General features: G+C 37.4%; 1 protein-coding gene across 14 annotated transcripts in view; it reads right to left on the bottom strand.

The window, feature by feature from the left end:
- The window catches only part of TNRC6B (trinucleotide repeat containing adaptor 6B), a 136672-nt gene that overhangs the window by 53298 nt on the left and 65378 nt on the right, over positions 1-17996 (bottom strand). For all 14 annotated transcript variants that reach the window (XM_066184180.1, XM_066184181.1, XM_066184172.1 and 11 more), the window contains one exon: positions 1277-1364. In XM_066184180.1, coding sequence (XP_066040277.1) covers positions 1277-1364 — 88 coding nt within the window. The remainder of the gene's footprint in view (positions 1-1276; positions 1365-17996) is intronic.

The following is a 17996-nucleotide window of genomic DNA, read 5'->3' as shown; positions in this document are numbered from 1 at the left end:
GAGTAAACATTGAGATCTTTCATCACCTGTTACTGAAGCAACTGAAAGACTACTGGAAGAAAGTGAAGCCTTTTGCTTTCAGTTTCACATAATCATTGATGCTGGAAGGCACAGCCACTGGAAATCTAATCTACAGTTCCCACCCCTGTCCTCCCCCTGGCCCCAAAAGGCTTCTCAATGTGAAACAAAATCATCAAAACTGGATTGCACAGGACCACGAGAAACTCAGTTTTGAGCATTTAAAGACAGAAGCACCACAACCCCTCTGGGAAATCTATTCCAGTGGTTGCCCAGCCACACACAAAGGGAGTCTTTTTATGATGAGGTAGACTTTCAATATGTACATAATGCCTTATGCTTTGCCACTAGGCACCCTAGAGAAGAGTCTGCCTCCATCTTTTTACTCCCTTCCACGAAGCATTAATATACATGGATGAGAAACCCCAAGCCTCCTCTCCTCCAGGAAGAACAGTCATAATGCTCCCAGCCTCTCCTCATTTGCCAGATCTTCCAGCCACTTAATTATCTTAAGGGCATTTTGCTGGACTTGCTCCAGGTTGGCTGCATCTACCTTATACAGGGAAGCCCGGAAAGGATTTTACTGGTAAAAAGCACAGATAACGCCCTAAGAGACTGAAGTTCATATATCAAGTTAATTCCTACAACAACCAACCAGATTTTTTTGCAAAATACAAACTTTCTAATACACCACGTTTCAAACTTGTTTTCCGAGCAGGACCAGTTTTTGTTGACTTACAAATTCTCCACTGTTCAGACTTGAACTGGTAGACTTCAACAAAAGTGCTATTAGCTACAGAAAATGTAAAATGCAAGTAATACTTAGCAAAAAATATAAACGGAATCTTCTGTAGTAAATATTTCATATAAACTTCCTTACCGATAGAAAAAGGATCTTCCTGCTCTAAAACACATTTACTCAACTTTACTGCATGAATTTCAAAGCCCATCAGTATTTCAATCCACAAACAACTCAAACAAGCAGCAGTTTTTTGTAGAGAGAGATCCAAAGACACCATATTAAGTAACTTAAATACTTTGTATCAAAAAATTTCTTTTATTTAACATAGCACTCTAAGGAGAAGAAATACCCAAGTTAAACACTTCAGTTTCAGGAAAATTATGTAAAAAAGTGTCTTTAAAGAAGCATCACTCTAAGCAATCAATTTTTAAGCTCAAATACAGACAACTTAGTATCTAATTACCACCAATTGTTTATGTTTCAGCTGGGTAAAAGAATTCAAATATCAAAACCCACCTTCTGAGCAGAGTCCTTCTTTTTCTTATCCTCTTTCTTCCTTTTCTTGTCTTCCATTAACTGTTCTTCCCTTTCTTGCTCCTTCTCTCTGTCAAAAGGTGAAAAACAATGGTCTGAGCACAACCAAGTCGTATAAGAACCACTCACAGCATAAACCTCTTCCCTGCAAGAAAGACAGTCAAGCTATCAGATTCCTCTTATCATACTTCATTTCTGTCTGAGGGTTTCTGTTGAATTGTGGTAAGAAAAGTACCTTTTGGCTCAGTATAGCGACAATGATGCCACATGTTGCATAAAGGAAAATTCCTTTATTCAGATTAGGTCTGTTATGGCAGTTCCCTACACAAATTAATCACATGCCTGATAGTAGAAAATATCTTCAAGACATTTTGGCCAAAGAACCCCTATAATTGGGTCATGCTTTTATTTAATGAAGAGTCTCATGAATCTTTTCATATGGTAAAAAAAAGTTGTAATTTAAGATAAAATAGTTTGGTCTGATACAACATTTATCTTCACAAGGGGAAGAAGAGTTATTCTATTGCCTGTAGCTATGTCATTTGTAATAGATTAGAAGTGTCACATCAAATCAAACCTATCATTTATTATACAAATATCTAATTTAATTTCTAGGCTATTGTATCCACCCACAGAATTTTTGTGATGAAACTTGTAATATAAATTACATTCCAAGGAATCTATTTTTTCACCATAAGAACATTCTTTCAAAAAAAGGAAAAAAATATACACACAGCTGCTATTGTTGTCAAGCCATGATCCTGTTGCTGTGTTCTGTATCAAATATCAAAGTACTATGGAATAGTTAATTTCCTGCATTTGTACTATTGGCTGAGCTGTTTCTATGGTGAATCACATTTTTGTTAACCAGTTCCCTTCACCTCCTTAAAAATAAATTTAAAGTCAAGTTTCCAGCTTACTTGGAGTAATTTCTTTTTATAGGGAAACATTGAGACAAAGATCATTAGTGTAAAAAGATGATTTGATGGATGAGGAGCAGGATCAGAGACTCTACAAATGGGAACCAACTCTCAAGTAAAATCCACAATCTTTCAGAAGAAAGTTTTATAAAAAAACAGAATAGCACTGTGGAAGCCCTCGAGCCTATCAGGGGAACTTTCAGGGCAATGCCCTGGAGGAATATACTACAGGCTTCAAGAATGCTTCATCACTTAGGGTGAGAGAAAAAGGCTTTCCCCAAGGTGCTCTGCAGCACTATGTTAATCTACCTCAGTTTTGCTTTTCCCATTGGCCCATTGGCCTTGCCCACCTCTATTGTTCATATATGTCCCAGTTCTAGAAGGTTCTCCTTTCCCTCCTTCCCCACTCGTTTTTGTATCACTGACTGTCCACCCTCATATTTTCTATTGGTTGTTGCCCTTTGCCGGGCCCTTGTACTGCCCCTGTGCCCTCAGACCATTGGTCCCTGACCCCATACTTAACCCTGGGCACTCCATTGATCCTTGACTTTTGTCCCTGGATACCTTTGGCGTGTGGCTGCAATAAACCCTGCTGGAACTCTATACAGAAGACCCTTCCTGCCTTTCATTTGCTGAGCTAGCCATGGTGTGTCTGTGTGTGTGTGTGGACTTGAGTGACTGTTCATGTGCCCACCCAAGCAGCTTCCTGAGAGACTTTCAGGAAAGTGTAATGGCATCTGAACTATTTATTGTATTTATGCCTAAATCAAAGGACTTTTCTGACCACAGTTTAAAAAACTTAAGAGTTGAGTTGGCTTTCCTGTCACATTGTACAGACTTTTCCTTGAATTGCATCTATACAGTGAAGGTAGAAGAAATACCCTTCTTTTCATTTTCACTAAATACTCAGAAGCCAGAGTGCAAAGAGATATTTACACAACTGATTCCTACAAAAGTATTTTGAGATGCTATGTATTAATAGCTTCCTGATTGAGGACTTTGAAGAACTCTCTGAATGACAAAGGTCCTATAGAGAGCAATAAAGGTCTTCCTGGTTTCCTGAAGTTGGGCTTCCCTTTCTCCTAGATGGATAAAATTGGTAAGGGCAAGAGGAGTCCTTAGTAACAACATCCTGAGGTTACCACCAAATGACTACACTTTTTTCAGTCAAGCACTGGTGAACTCAGTGTACTTTGCGTTGTCTGTCATAGCATTGAGACAGAATTTTCATTTTCTTTGAGCCATAGATTGTAAGCAAGATGAAAAAGCTCTCCTGTGACACCCTCATCTTTCAAAGTTGTTGTAACTTCAAATTGCATTTATTACATTTGTCTTGTCAAGCTATGTATACCTTTTGGGCTGCAGTGCAAGTTACAACTACACTATTTCCAAAAAACTTTCTTGCAGCAGGCAAATGTTTAAAAAGAGCTGTCTCAAGACAGCTGCTGAAAAATGGCAGGATCAAAATACAAAATGACTTACAGTAACTGCTTGGCATATAGGCAGCTTTCTACTTAAAAGCACTTTCCTTACTTTTGTGAGCAGATGAAAAGGGAATAGAAAAGAAAAAGAACCACATTTACAGTCACAGCTGAAGCTATGGCTTACAGTGACATGCAGCACTGAAAGGATTCAAGGACAACAGATCCATATCCTGAAAGCAATCACCTAGTCACGGTCTGCCTTTGTGGAAAATTTAGGACATGGAGATGGCTATTGCTGCTGCCTTGTTTTTTGATCTATGTGGACTAAGGCTGCAGAGAAGCCCTTTTATTTTGCATGACAACCTCCCCTTCTGCTCATTTAGTAGAGATTTAATATTCCATTGGGTGCATCCTCAACAACTACAATACAGCAGCAACCAACGCTTGGTTTACTTTATTTACTTAAACTTTATTTAGGCTTCAATTCATGTAAGCTCTACTAAAGTAGATGGGACCTATCTAAACACTTGGGCTACATCACATGTATGGGACCACAAAGGTCCTGACAAAGCACTGAGCGAAACCGCACAAACACTTTGGAAGTACGAAGTTATACCTTCCAAATGACAGAGCAAGAATACGTGCTACAAAAACACTACCAATGTACAACCACGGTGACAGGTCACTGAACTAGAAGGGTAAATATCTTATTGTTATTTTGGGTATCACAAGTGCTGTCTTCTCAATTCTACTCTTTGATGCATTTCACTAACATTTGTTTTATGATCAATGATTTTCCTCTTCAGCTGGATGGATGCCATATGCTTGTTGAATACAAGCTTAACTTGCAGTTGTTAAATGTTCTGAAAAATTCAACATCAACAAAGCTTTCAATCACCTCCTCGATTGATTCCAGACATAATGCTGCCTATTAACTTCTCATTAGCCAAAAGATAGTTCTTCCTGGACTGTTGAAAACTCAGGGGGGTCCATCATGGGCCTTCTAGCAAACAGCTACTCACACTGAGGACATCAACAGGGGGAGAAAACCCACGAACTCCACACAGTTGAATTTAGAGTAATACAATGGGGTGTGGTTCTGAGTTTTGTTACTAGCACATTGTAATGGGAACACAGACACACCACAACCCTGAAGAGGAAGTCTGCTAAATAGCAATCAGCAGCCAGCTTTTTAATCGAGATTTTTTTCAAGAAAGCATGTGTTGATCTAAAAATATGATCTAACTGCACTTTAATCTTGCACAAAATCTTAGAAGCAACATTTTTGAAAAGTATTTAAAAACATATTACAGATTTTAATTCCAAGTATTTAAAGTAAGGCATATTAACAGCTTACAAATTATGAGAAACTGTATGTTGCAATCCAAAATGTTATCTTCATTCTAAAACAACACAAACCTAAAGAAACTCAGTAGCTATGATGCATTACACCGTATCTAAGTTCTTAAAACAACCTCTTCTGGCTATGTCAAAACCAACCGTTTTAGAGAAAAGAGGTTTTTTACACTAGTTTACCAGAGGCAATAGTTATGAAGTCCATGTTATTAAAACATTCATTTCAGGGGGAAAAAAGCGCAAAAACAGACATTCAAGAAATGTGTTCTCCCTTGAAACAATTTATCTGTTTAGGAAATCGTTAATTTCCTGTAAAATTATAGTACTAATTTTTCCAGAAAATTCTATTCTGAAGAGTTGTTCTGACAATATTATGGGCTTAAGGCCCATAATCCTGTCAGAGGACAGGTAGAAGACAGAAGTTGCCTTCAAAGCTCTTGCTGTCACAAAGTGAACTGTGAGACGAGATGACATGCAACATATTGCACACTATCTGCTGCCAACACACTTTGATAGGCAAAGATAAAGTGTCACACAGTATTAGTCTACACAAACCCCATAATCACGTAGTCACCCTCAAACTAAAACTGCACCAAAAAAGGTAAGTGAAATGTAAGAAATGAAAATTCCTAGAGTGGCACTTTACTGCAGACAACTCCCAGTTCCTTTTGCAACACCACAGGACAACGGTGTGAGAGTTTGGAAACTCCTCACAGGTGAAGATATGCACTAGATACCAGTACCGTGAGTCCTCTTCCCTCTCCTCCTCCTGACCTCACACTTTACATCATTTCAGTACAGTCAGCTTGATGAAGTTACACTTTGACATAGGAGTGGCAGTAAACTTCTGTAGGTGCATCCTGTTCTCTGTGTTGTGATAAGCATAGGGCAATTTATAAACCTGCTTCCAAATTGTGAGCCAACTTGTGCATCTTCTTTCAGAACACTGGGTTTCTGAAACCACACTTGCAGGACCAGAAGCACTGTTATATCTAGCTACCACATCACCTAAACAACTGCTAAATCTTCCCTCAAGCCTTCAACCACAACTAGCCAGAGCTAAAGGCCTTCACCATATGCAGAGTATGATTTGCATGCACAGACCACTGTCACTTAGAAGCAAAATTTGAGCTATTAATAACTCTTTCTTACAGATAAGCCTCTAGTCATCCAAATTATCAGACCACAAATATATTTCAAGTCATCTAGAAACAGATGGAAAGACTCAAAACTTGATTAAACCAGAAATTTAATCAACAATAAGGTATCCAATACTGGTCAAGATTTGAAGCAAAAGAATTTCAAGTGAACTCTAACTACAAGCACCTAGCTTCTCAACATTGCTGAAAGTTTTCTCAGCATTGTGATAAATTATACAGTCTGGATACCAACAGAATAAGGCATCACACACTGGTGTCTCAAATGTGTCGCAATATGCTTACATGGGAGATAGCCATTTCAAAAGTCAGTCTTTTACGCTGAACTGACAAAAATGAAATATGAAATTACTTTAGGCCAAAAGATTTCTGATGTTTTTAAGGAAAAGCAATAAGTCCTTCAGCCTAGCATTCCTGAAGACCTAGGGTATAAAAGCTTCAAAGAGGGGAAAAAAAATTGTTTGCTTGAAATGAGACAGAAACTCACAGCATCACTGAAGAACTGCAATACCAATAAAAGGGATAAACCATGCAGTTTAAAATTGACCATCTAGTAAAAGGATCATTGTCCCACGCTTCCTGAATGTAAGTGAAATCAAGATAGCAGAACTCAGCCCTTCAGAATATGAAATTAAGACTTTCATATTTGCAACATGTGTCAATAGTATATACACCATATATACGACAAAAGCCTTTCTTCTCTCTCTCCCAGGGAAAGCTATGGATTTTATACAAACACAACATATACTCACTATGAATTAAATAAGAAGACTTTAGAAAGTGTGTTTTTAGAAGTGCTGTAAAGCAGCATCTTCAAAAGATTATTCCTTTTCAAAGACTTAGAGTAAGCTACTTTTATTCTCTTTGGCCAAAAACCTAAACAGTGTCAGACCAAGAAAGCCGCATACTTTAAATAGCATATCTGGCACAAGTGATATGCCCTTATCGCAGCACAACATCAGTAACTGGACGCTGCTGTAGATAATAACCAACTTTAAAACATCGGGAAACTGACTTCGCTAAAAGTACACTTTCTAAAGGAACGATCCTTACAAACTGTTATTACACCTGTTAATAGAGTAAAATTAATTTTTGTGGTGTATTCTATATGTATATACCTATGCACAATGATTTATAGAGAGACAACAACTGAGTATAAAGGGCTCTTTACTTTAAAGAACTGGATGGTATAAGCCCTAGAGTACAACAACAAATGCTCACAAAAATGGAGGTTTTTTTTCTCAACTCTTCAGCAATTGAAGGGGCAAGAGTATCATCTGAAGGGGGAGGGAGCCAATTTCACTTTTAAGAGTCACCTGTCAATAAGAAAACCTTGAAATATGTTAGAAAGATAAAAAGTTATTAAAAAAAATATTCTTTATTTCTTGCTTGCACTCCTTTAATCAGAATTACTCTTTCCAGCTGTACAATTTCTATCTATCTATATGTTAAAAAACTGACTTCCAGAGACAATCTGAAGTTCCTAAATGTAAGCCAATTGATAAAAAGGCAAGCTTTAAGAAAACAGAGAGCTATAGCCTAAGTTCTAGAATGTAAGAACTGAGGAGGTTTTCTCCTCTACTTCAGGCTTCAAACACTTTGGAGCTTTTGCAGATCTGTAATTATTATTTCACAGCATGCACACTCACTCTAAAGTGTATTTAGACAACTGTGAAATATGGTAAAAACAGCCCAAGAGTGGCAAAACATGAGGACAGACATTTGCCTGTAATTAAGATGTCCTGTAATGTATTCTATCAGGACATCCCTTTGGCTAGACACCGTTCCACTCAGGACTTTAAGCTTTTATGTGATTATCAAAAAGCCTTACTTTCCTCCAAAAACTACTCACACATGTAGAAAGCTGCATTATCTATAAGTGTTCACCAATAAAAATACCTATGTCATTCTGACAGCCACAAGAAACACCATGGACCAGTAAAAGGATAACAGCTACCAGAATAAAATCAAGAAAGAACCTGTGCCTACTAATGACACAAGTCAGTCATTTCATAGGGAAGAGAGAGCTGGCAAACCTCAAGACACCTGTTCCACTACCAATGATCTAGCCTGGTAATATGAACTCTTAGAAAACCCAATTCTCACTAACACCATAATGTCAGCAGATAAGGTGATGAACAACCTGGCAAAATATTTGTCTTCCAATAAGTGAAGATCTTTCATTTCTTCAATTGTGTGTGAGTGAAAAATCACAGCCTTGAACAGATGACCACTCTAAGGGAGCTGCTGCTGACCTTTTCCTTGCATGTGAAACACTTTTTTTTTTACTACACCATCCAAAACGAAGATCCTACCTCCCTCACTGTGCATACAAAATACCCCTAGAGTCCTACTTTGTCATGAAACATGGGGTTTCAGCTATCTGGGAAAAGTGTCAGTTGTCAGTTACAGGACTAATAGTCTGCAAGTGATGTGCGCACAAGTATTTGCCACTGTTGCTTTGTATTAAAAGAGACACACATTTTTATCATCTCAAATGGTTTACCTATCAGAAGCGAAAAAAATCCTTTTGTTTGAAAACTAACAGAAGAAAAGCTATACAATCTTATCCCTAAATGGTCCTTTACAGAGTGTTTTTTCAGTGTTGGGGGATTTTTGTGTTTTTCTTTTTTTTGTTTGGGTTTTTTTTTGGTTTTTTTTGGATTTTTTTTGGTTTTGTTGTTGTTGTTGTTGTTGTTGTTTGTTTGTTTTTTTTTACAACCAATTTGTCTCCTAAAATGAAACTACACTTTCTGCACTAGATATATTATACGGTTACTGGCATCATTATCAGAATCCCAAATAATTCTAACTGAAGGGGCCTCCAGAATTCAACCAGAGCCTTGTCAAACCCCACACTCAATACAGAGACATCATCAAGCAGGTTGCACAGGACCTAGTAACATTCTGACTATCTCTAAAGTTAAGAGACACTACTGCCGCTGTGGAAAACTTATTCCACTTTTTCACTCCATACATTGCATTTACCTTCTGATACCTAATCAGAATTTCTTTACTGCAACTTGTGTTTACTTTCTCCTGTTTTATCACTGTACACCACCTCTACAAAAAGTCTGGCTCTCGATACCCTCTCATGAGGCAGCTGAAAACAGCAGTAACATTACTCCCGTAGCCTTCTAATGCTGAACAAATCCATTTTTCTCAGCTTCTCCTTGAGCAAGATCGCTCCAGAACAGGAATCATCTTAGTGACCATTTAACATGTCGGTGTCTTTCCTCTATGAGAGCCAAAACTGGACACACTGTGTTAAAGATGGACTTCAAAGTGTTGAATCCCTTCTCGTGACCCACTGGATATATCCTTGCTAATACAGCACACGGCTGGTTTCTTAATAGGAAGGACACCCTGCTGACTCACATTCTACTTTTTCTTTCTCAGGACCTTCAGGTGTTTTTTCTGCAGAGCTACTTTCTAGTCAGTGGATGTCTAACCTGTGCTACAGCAGGGGGTTATTTTGACACAGGTGTAGAACATTCCATTTACAACTGCTATATTTCAACAGATTCGTCAGGCCTTTTTCTCCAGCCTATTGTGTTCCCCTGAACAGGAACCTTAATCTCCAGAGGAGTCAACCACTCAGACTCATTTGGTATCACCTGCAAAGGTGCTGAGGGTTTGCTCCATCCCAACAGGCCATGTCATTAAAACAGATGTTGAACATGATCAGCACCAGACTGCCCAGCTGCCAGTGCACTTTGCACTGCTGACCATAACCAGCTCTGAGTCACTGATTGCCAATGCAGCTCTGGAATACTTTCTCAAAAAAACATATTACCTTAGAATAGAACAAAAACATAGTTCTGTACTTAGTGGTCCAGGGAGCAGGAAACGAATTACTGACACTTCCTCTGCAGGACTGCAGCAGGAAGGCCTAAACAAGCTACCCTCTACTCCAGGTCTGTATCAGGACATCACTGCTTCAGCAGCTCAGATCAACTCCACAAGAGAAGCTCAAGCCTCTACTGGTAGCTTTGCCAATGCCTTACTGGGGTTTTGAACAGGTTACAAACTGGGACACAAGTATTACTGCCACCTTAATAGTGCATTCTTGTGGGTATGTATAAGAAGTGCTATTGAAAGCTTACTATTAATATAACTGCAGTTAAAAAGGAAATGCTAACTCCTGACTACAGCATAAATTTAATTTTAACAAAAGAGCTCTATACTTTCTTAGATTACAAACTTCTACCTTAAATGCCAAGAAAATAATTATTTTTCAACACAAAAAAGCCACAGGAAAATAATCTACTTCCCATGGTACCTATGCCACAGTGCCCACAATTATGACACTTGTTTTAATGTCAGAATGTGACATTTTAGAAAAAATCCTGAATAAGTATAATACAGTTTTATCATATGAAACATTTTCTGCCACAGCATCATTTGTGGCACCAGCAGAGGTTGAACAGATAGTAAAAAACTGGATTACACAGAATTTTTAACAACAGAAATAGCTATGTTTATTTTAAACTTTAACATTTTGTGGATTATGACTGACATTTACATATATTTGTGTTTCTCAGTCAAGAACACCCCAGGACCTAAAAGCCATCCTGGTAAAGATCTAGACTATCTACAGATACAGGACAGAATTTTAGGGGAAGGTGAAAACAAAGAAAGTATCAGACAACATTATTACAGTGTTACTTGCTGCACTTGTTAACACACTTGAAATTACTGCAGGTTTGCTTAACATTCATGATGAGGCACTTCAGAAGGGTTCAAGAAAAAAATAAAATATATATATCAGTGAAGCAGTTTCTATTTAGTGACTGTTAAATTACTGGGGAAAAAAATCCCTCACCAAACCAAGCCCAGACATAATACTGTTGCTTACAGGCAGCTTCTACTGAATGGTGAAATGCTTGAATTCTACCTGCCTGGGGATAGTATAAGGATACCCTTGCAGTTTCATAGTGGTATAATTTACATTTAATTTAGAAATGTAAATTTCTAATTGTCTACTTTTATTCAGTTTCCAAAGAAACACTCTAAATTTATATGCTATAAAAACCAAAACACTTCATGCAAGTTAATAGTTGACAAGCGTATTACATACCTCCAGATCTGTGTAATATTACAAAATTTTCCACGTACAGTGCTTCAGGGCACTGTAGTAATGAAAATAACATTTATCAAACTGCAAGTCATTATTTTAATTATACTAAATCAAAATATTAAAGGAAGAATATATTTAATTTTATCAGTGTGAAGTTAAGAACAAATCTTTCCACACAAAGTTATTATTCATTGGTTGTAGGTCAAGGTGGAGGAACCAGCAAGTTAAGATTGTTTTTTAAATGTATTAGAAATTCAAATAACTCTGTACAGCTTGATCAGATTTTCTTGGCAAATGTATTAAGGTTTGTGTTTTCCACTCCACCTGAGGCAATATTTATTTTTAGCAGGCAAGAGAACTCACTCAGTTCCTTGCTGCAAATATTCAGTCACAAAGTTTCAGGACTGTCATGATCCATATTAGGAAATCTAAGTTAAAGGCAGAAGCAAGTAACATATTTTGCAGGTCTGGAAAGTGCTGTATAAATCTCATAAAATTACTGTATCTTGGAACAAATCTACCTACATTTATGTTCAGTGTATTCAGCTGAAGCCAGGCAGGTAAATTCTTGATACTCCACTACTACTAGGCATGCTCCATAAATTAAGGCTTATAATGAGGGTTATATAAAGCACAGGGGTTTTAATAACTGCTGTTCTTGAAGACTACAAACCATTGTTTATTCTCAGTAGGGACAAACACAGTTCCTCTTCATCCTTAGGCCACCTGAGCTGAGAGATGAAGCAGGACAAAAGACAGCTAAAAACCCCCACGAACAAGCTGCCCAGCCAGACTACAATAAAGCAGGACAAAGATCCAGGTGCCTTCAATATGAATCCACCATCCTGTATATGCATAAACTGGCACTTACATTCAGCTGTGCCTCACACTTCACCGGATGAAGTTTTCACCTTGCTGAAGTACTTCAAATAAAGGTTTTGATGTCCCTTGTTCTACACACATCTATGTGTTTTGTGCAACGAGTAAAATGCAGATATAGCACTGTGTATAAAACTTAAACCCTGTATTTTCATGCGTGAAGCATGCCAAATAACTATTTTATGTTATTGTGCCTTATATAATTAGGCAAATGTCTAGCTGACTGTGTCTTAAAACAGATGTATACTTTTCAGAAGTTCCTAACTATCTTGTAATTTTAATGACAGTATGTAATCATAACTTCCTCTGTCAGTTGAGGGAAAAACCTCACAAGTGCCTGAGATTTATATTATTATGTAATAGCCAAATACAAGATGCTATAAGAGCTGACTATCAATCTTGACAATCACAAAGCTCAAATACATACAATATTCAGTCTGAAGAAAGAACTTGTTTACCAGCTGAGTACCATGGATTAGTGAGCTCTTAGAATGCAATAAAGACTATATGCAGTCCCTTCACTGTGAAGCTGCAGTTAAGCACAGTGCATACTGAACCCAAATGGGAGAGATCTGTAACGGGCAAAATCCAGTCTGGTCTGTGACTAGGCAGCACATGCTCAAATTCTCATATTTACTCTGAAATGCAACTGTTACATCCAGTCCCTTCTCACACTCTGCCCCCCTTAACGATCTATTTCCTTAAGAAATACCTGCTTTAGCAGCTCAGTAAAGCTGTGCAGGTTCATTTACTTTTTTACCTTTTTTCCCTTAGAATGGACTTGGGGGAGGGAAGGCATTTAATAACACATGCTGGAAAACAGAGCTTTCCCAGAATATGCTACAAAACAAGAGACTGCATGACCTGCTCAAGGTTACAGAAGGACTCCATTGCTCAATCTGAATTAAAAACCGGTATCCTTCTGACTCCTCCTGCATTTTCACTAATAAAATAATACCACCACTGAACACTTGCAAAGTTCTTTTCATCACAGGATGCCAAAGGCCTTTATAAATATTAATCAAGCATTGCAACAACACTGTATAAAACTTCATTCTGCACATGAGAAAACCCAAGTAAAGAATAGCTAACTGTGGCAGTTCAACGCCATAGGACAAGCAGGATGGAGAGAAATGGCTCTTGCCATTAAGGAACACTCCATTAGAAACAAGGACATAATACTCCAAATGTGATGTGAAGAGCCCTTGATCGCCAATACATTACTATAAAACATGCAGTCATGTGCAATCCTGCAATTTCAGGCAGCATTCTCATGGAGACGTTAACTCTGTCTTCCTCCAAACACAGAAAACAGTTCTCATGAGATTTTTTAAAAATTCTGTGTTTCTTGTTTCACAACTTTTCTTAGTGAAGACAAGTATGAGTGTGATATTCTTTGGTACTTTTACAAAATCAACCAGTAATATTCAGCTCAGACACAATTCAAATATGAATTCAGACCCTGCAAATGCAAGTAAGCTACTTCTTAACATTCAATCACGTACTCCAAAAATTAAGGAAGCAAAATACCAGGATTTTTTAAGAACTCGATACCTATCCTCTAAAGAAATAACCACAAGTCCAAAAGTATGTTTTTACAGACTATAATGGAATCATCACTTAACTGAGTACTCAGTGACCTTACAACTTGACATAACATGTCCACATGTGACCTTTCAACAAACATGACTCTTGCAATCGTTTTCGCTTTCCAATGATGGTAACTACAAGAAACCAATCTGATAGTTTTATTGTGAAAGTTGACCATACTAAAACATACTCAAGTTAATTGCTTCTATGTACTGCCACATTTGCAGACTTAAATGACAGAAGTGAGATTAATTTTCATATTTCTTAAAATTGTTGCTAAACTACTGAAAAATCCCCAAGATGACAAGCTCTGAACTCCTGTAAAAAATCACTTTAAATTTTGTTTAATTTTCATTAATCATTTTCCCCTCAAAAAAAGGAGAATCTGACACTAATGTCTGCAAAAAATACTTTTGCTTTGGAGAAAGACTACTGTTTTTATGTAAAACAAAACAAGTTGCACTAAAACTATTTCCAGATTCACTTTGCAATGAACTCTGTATTAGTAAAGGAGACTGTTGTTGAAATGTTAATAAAGAAGTTAAATGAAAAATTGTGTAATTCAGATTTCATCCCAGCAGTCGTTCAGGTTTTTCACAAGTTTTTTTTTTTTTTTTAAATCTTCTTAATAGTTCAACAACAAATTTTACTTCACACCAAAATAACAAGATTCAGTGAAGGCTGACAGTGTTAGCTGGCTGAATGAAAAACAGGTTTGTGTTTTGTGTTTTAGACAACAAAGTATGTTTTTCTTCTGGCTACTGAATGGATGCCTGGACATCGTGTTTTGGATTTTTTCACCCTTTCAAAAGGACATAATCTGGCAGTAGAAACTTAAGTCTCTGGGCAATAAAGGTGTGTATCACCCTTACAACTTGAGATAAAGTTCTCCTGTAGCACTAAACCAGAGAGCAATTCAGTATTATATTTGTTACATAGCTTTCATCACATGAAGCAAATTTTCCTACTCCTTATATGGGACAACAGCTCCTTAGCATAGTTCATGTTATCATTCAAGCATTACACCTTCAACAAAGGACTGATGAGATTTAACAGCTTGGCTTTAATAAATGGTGTTCCACCCCCACTAATTCTCCAGAAATCAAAAGCCCAAAGTTGCTGAGTTTTCCCGAGTTAAACTAATCACCCAACCCTTGAAGAGTCTGATCAACTCACTGCCACTTAGGAGAAGGACCAAGTTCAGTATCAAATACTGCTGAGATGTATCCAAACGTATCTGGAAACCAAGAGGGAGCAACCTCTCAGTCTGCAGCTACAGAAGCTTTACTGACAGGGGTAGTATCATGTGCCCTCCAGACAAACAGACCTACTACAGACACAACCATTACATATGTACATCTCCATGTCTGGAAAAGCACAGATATGTAATCTTAGCCAGTACTCAACGGAGTTTCATTACCTTCACAAAGCTGTTGATCCCTAGCTTTTATCTAGTAATGGACATCCTGTGCAAAACTATGTCCCATCTAATTGTATTGCAGCATATTCTCACACTTTTATGAGTCACTCTCTAAGTCATGGAGGACTGCATGAATACAAAGAGAAGTGTTACAACTATGCTGTTACAGATTATGGTTGTAGTAAGATCATCAAGATTCCACTGTAGATTAAGTAATGGCAGGATTCCTTGTGCCAGTAGTAAAAAGATACACTACATACTGTATCAATAAATCACTCTATTTTATGAAGCTACTATTCAATATTTGTTGCCTATAAGTGACAAAATACAAAACCACTGGTGGTAAAAAACTAAAATCTGGTGAAACAGCAATGCTAAAATGAAAGCCAGATGTCTCAGAGGGGAAAGAAAAAAAAAGTTTAAATACATTTACCACTAAGTGTGTAATTAAAATACTGTCATACATCAACTCTGGCATGCATTTAAAGGTTCCCTTACAATATGAAAATCGATACAAACTTCTACCTTCCCCACTTTTTAATGAAGATTTATACAGTGATAAAAGTTATCTTGAGAAATTAAATCACATAAACCATGTTCTACAAATGGCTTTTAGAATCAGATGCACTACACCATTCATAGGACGGAGCAATATTTGTAAGATGCACACATGACACCAAAGTGAATCATTTTGCTAACAGACCATGCCCTCTTCTTGTTCTGGAGCATGCATCTGCTGTTAAAAGGCTAACAGGCAGGGACCCATCATTAGATCAGGTTTCATTAGATCCTCAGTGAGGATGACAGACTGTAGACCCTGCTCAAGAAACTAGGTATATCACAAGGGAATAAAGTCTCCTTGCTGCATTGCTACAGACTTTCTGAAGGCCAAAGCATGAGACTTACTCCTAAAATGTAACTGAATAAATTGGGTCTTAAATATGGGTCTTACTGAGAAATTTGATACGCTCTCAATCACTAAAGAAAACTGAACTTTATTCTGGTGAGTTTGCTCAAAAGAAAGATGTGCTAGACTTGATATCTACTTCTAAAGCATCAAGATCTTGGGGGCACTGAAAAATGACTGTGTTTGACGCTTAGATTATGTGGTAAGCACAGAGACTCTTTGCAGAGCCTGATGTGGAAACATTTCATCCCTAGATGCTGCTTCTCACCCTTCTTACTGCAACCAGCTGGCCCATCAGTCCATTAGTCCTTTTTCATTTAAAAATGAGATCAATAAATTATTCAAAACATCACAACTCAATACTTCATGTCATGATTCGTGCCTAATTAAGATGTAATCTGAAATTATTCATTGGCATGCAGAATGTAAACTAGAGAATTGTAAAGAAACTGTGTGCAAGAAACAGGAAAAACAAAAAACAACACAGAAGAAGTGCAAGATGTGACTTGTTTTGAACTGTAAGAAATTAAAAATCCTTCCTTGTGAAGGTACTTAAGCAGCCAAAAAATTCAAAGCCTTTCCAAACTTATCTCCTCATATAATCACTTGAGCTTTGAGGACAAAGATGTGATCATTCTGATCTGGCATTCTAAGAAAATGATCACCTGAGATCTCAGAACAGCATAAAGAACCAAATACCATGCAGCATCTACAAACAGCACTTGCACTCTCATCACCAACGCATGCAGCATCTACAAACACCACTTGCACTCTCAAAACCTATAACCTTATTTTTTGTCTATCCTCAACTGCAAATTCATCATTCATGTGGAATGCTGATCACTGTTCCCAGTTAACAGAATCACATCAAAGCTCTCCATTATCTACTGGCTTGCCATTTTTCCACAGGATACTGTAAAAGAGTGGAAAAGACACAGACGACCAAAACATAATAGTGAGTGTAAGTGGCAGTACTATACACTTCCCTAAATTTCAAAGACTTAAAATTGACTGTGCTTTTGAAGAACAGCAGATGTGACACTAGCTATGCACTAGCTTCTTTCCCCGTGATGAACAAATTCTTTAGCAATAGTTCTAATAGCCAACATTAAATTTCTAAGCATATTGCATTATACATCTACATGTTATATGACTGAGTATGTATCTTTTATTTTAGCAACCTCCTAGGAAAACTTTCACAGTGTAATTCAGAAAGCAAATATCAGTTTCCACGCTTAGGAAAGAAAAAAAATCCCACCTCTTTTTCTGATGGATACAAGCACACTTTATGTGCACACAGTGTACAGAAATGCCTCACTCTTTGAAGGTTTTTAAACTGTAATTTCTCCTCATGTTCTTGGCAAGCTATGTTTGGAGAGGTAGGACAGCTGTCAGTACTCCATAGGAAGCATTATCAGGAAGGATATTACAAGTTCACTCAAGAGCTTTGTAAGGTCACAGAAAACTGCAACTACCTGATGATAAATACATTTTTAAAAAGAGACCACTCCAAGGATAATAGAACAGGTAAACACTACAGTTAACATTAGAAATACCACTGCTTATTCAAATGTTTTTTCTAAAAGTAAGAATTAAAGCAATAGTTATTAGAATCCATGGAACAAAACAATCACAAGTAGCAGCCACTGCATCTCAATAAAGTCCTAAATTGCACAACCTCCTGACTTAGACGGGGAAACACAGGGCTGTGTGCAACACTGTACTTCCACCTTACACACTACCTGTGCAGACAGCCAGACACCCATACAGGGTAACTTAGAAATTTCAAGAAGACTGTAAAAGGGTGAAAAACAGCATACTACAGGCCACATAATCCTACCTGTTTAACAGTTTCTTTTAAATTAACTAGCCACAACAGTTATGAGGAAGAAAAAAGGAGTTCTAGAAAATAGTCCATTAATAGGCAGAGATGATTGCTACCTCTCACTGTCACTAATCTGGTATGCTA

The sequence above is a fragment of the Chamaea fasciata genome, unplaced genomic scaffold, assembly GCF_029207755.1.
Source record: "Chamaea fasciata isolate MVZ Bird 193981 ecotype frontalis unplaced genomic scaffold, bChaFas1.0.hap1 SCAF_5, whole genome shotgun sequence".
NCBI classification, from domain to species: Eukaryota; Metazoa; Chordata; class Aves; order Passeriformes; family Sylviidae; genus Chamaea; species Chamaea fasciata.
This window is presented reverse-complemented; position numbering and strand designations above follow the sequence as displayed.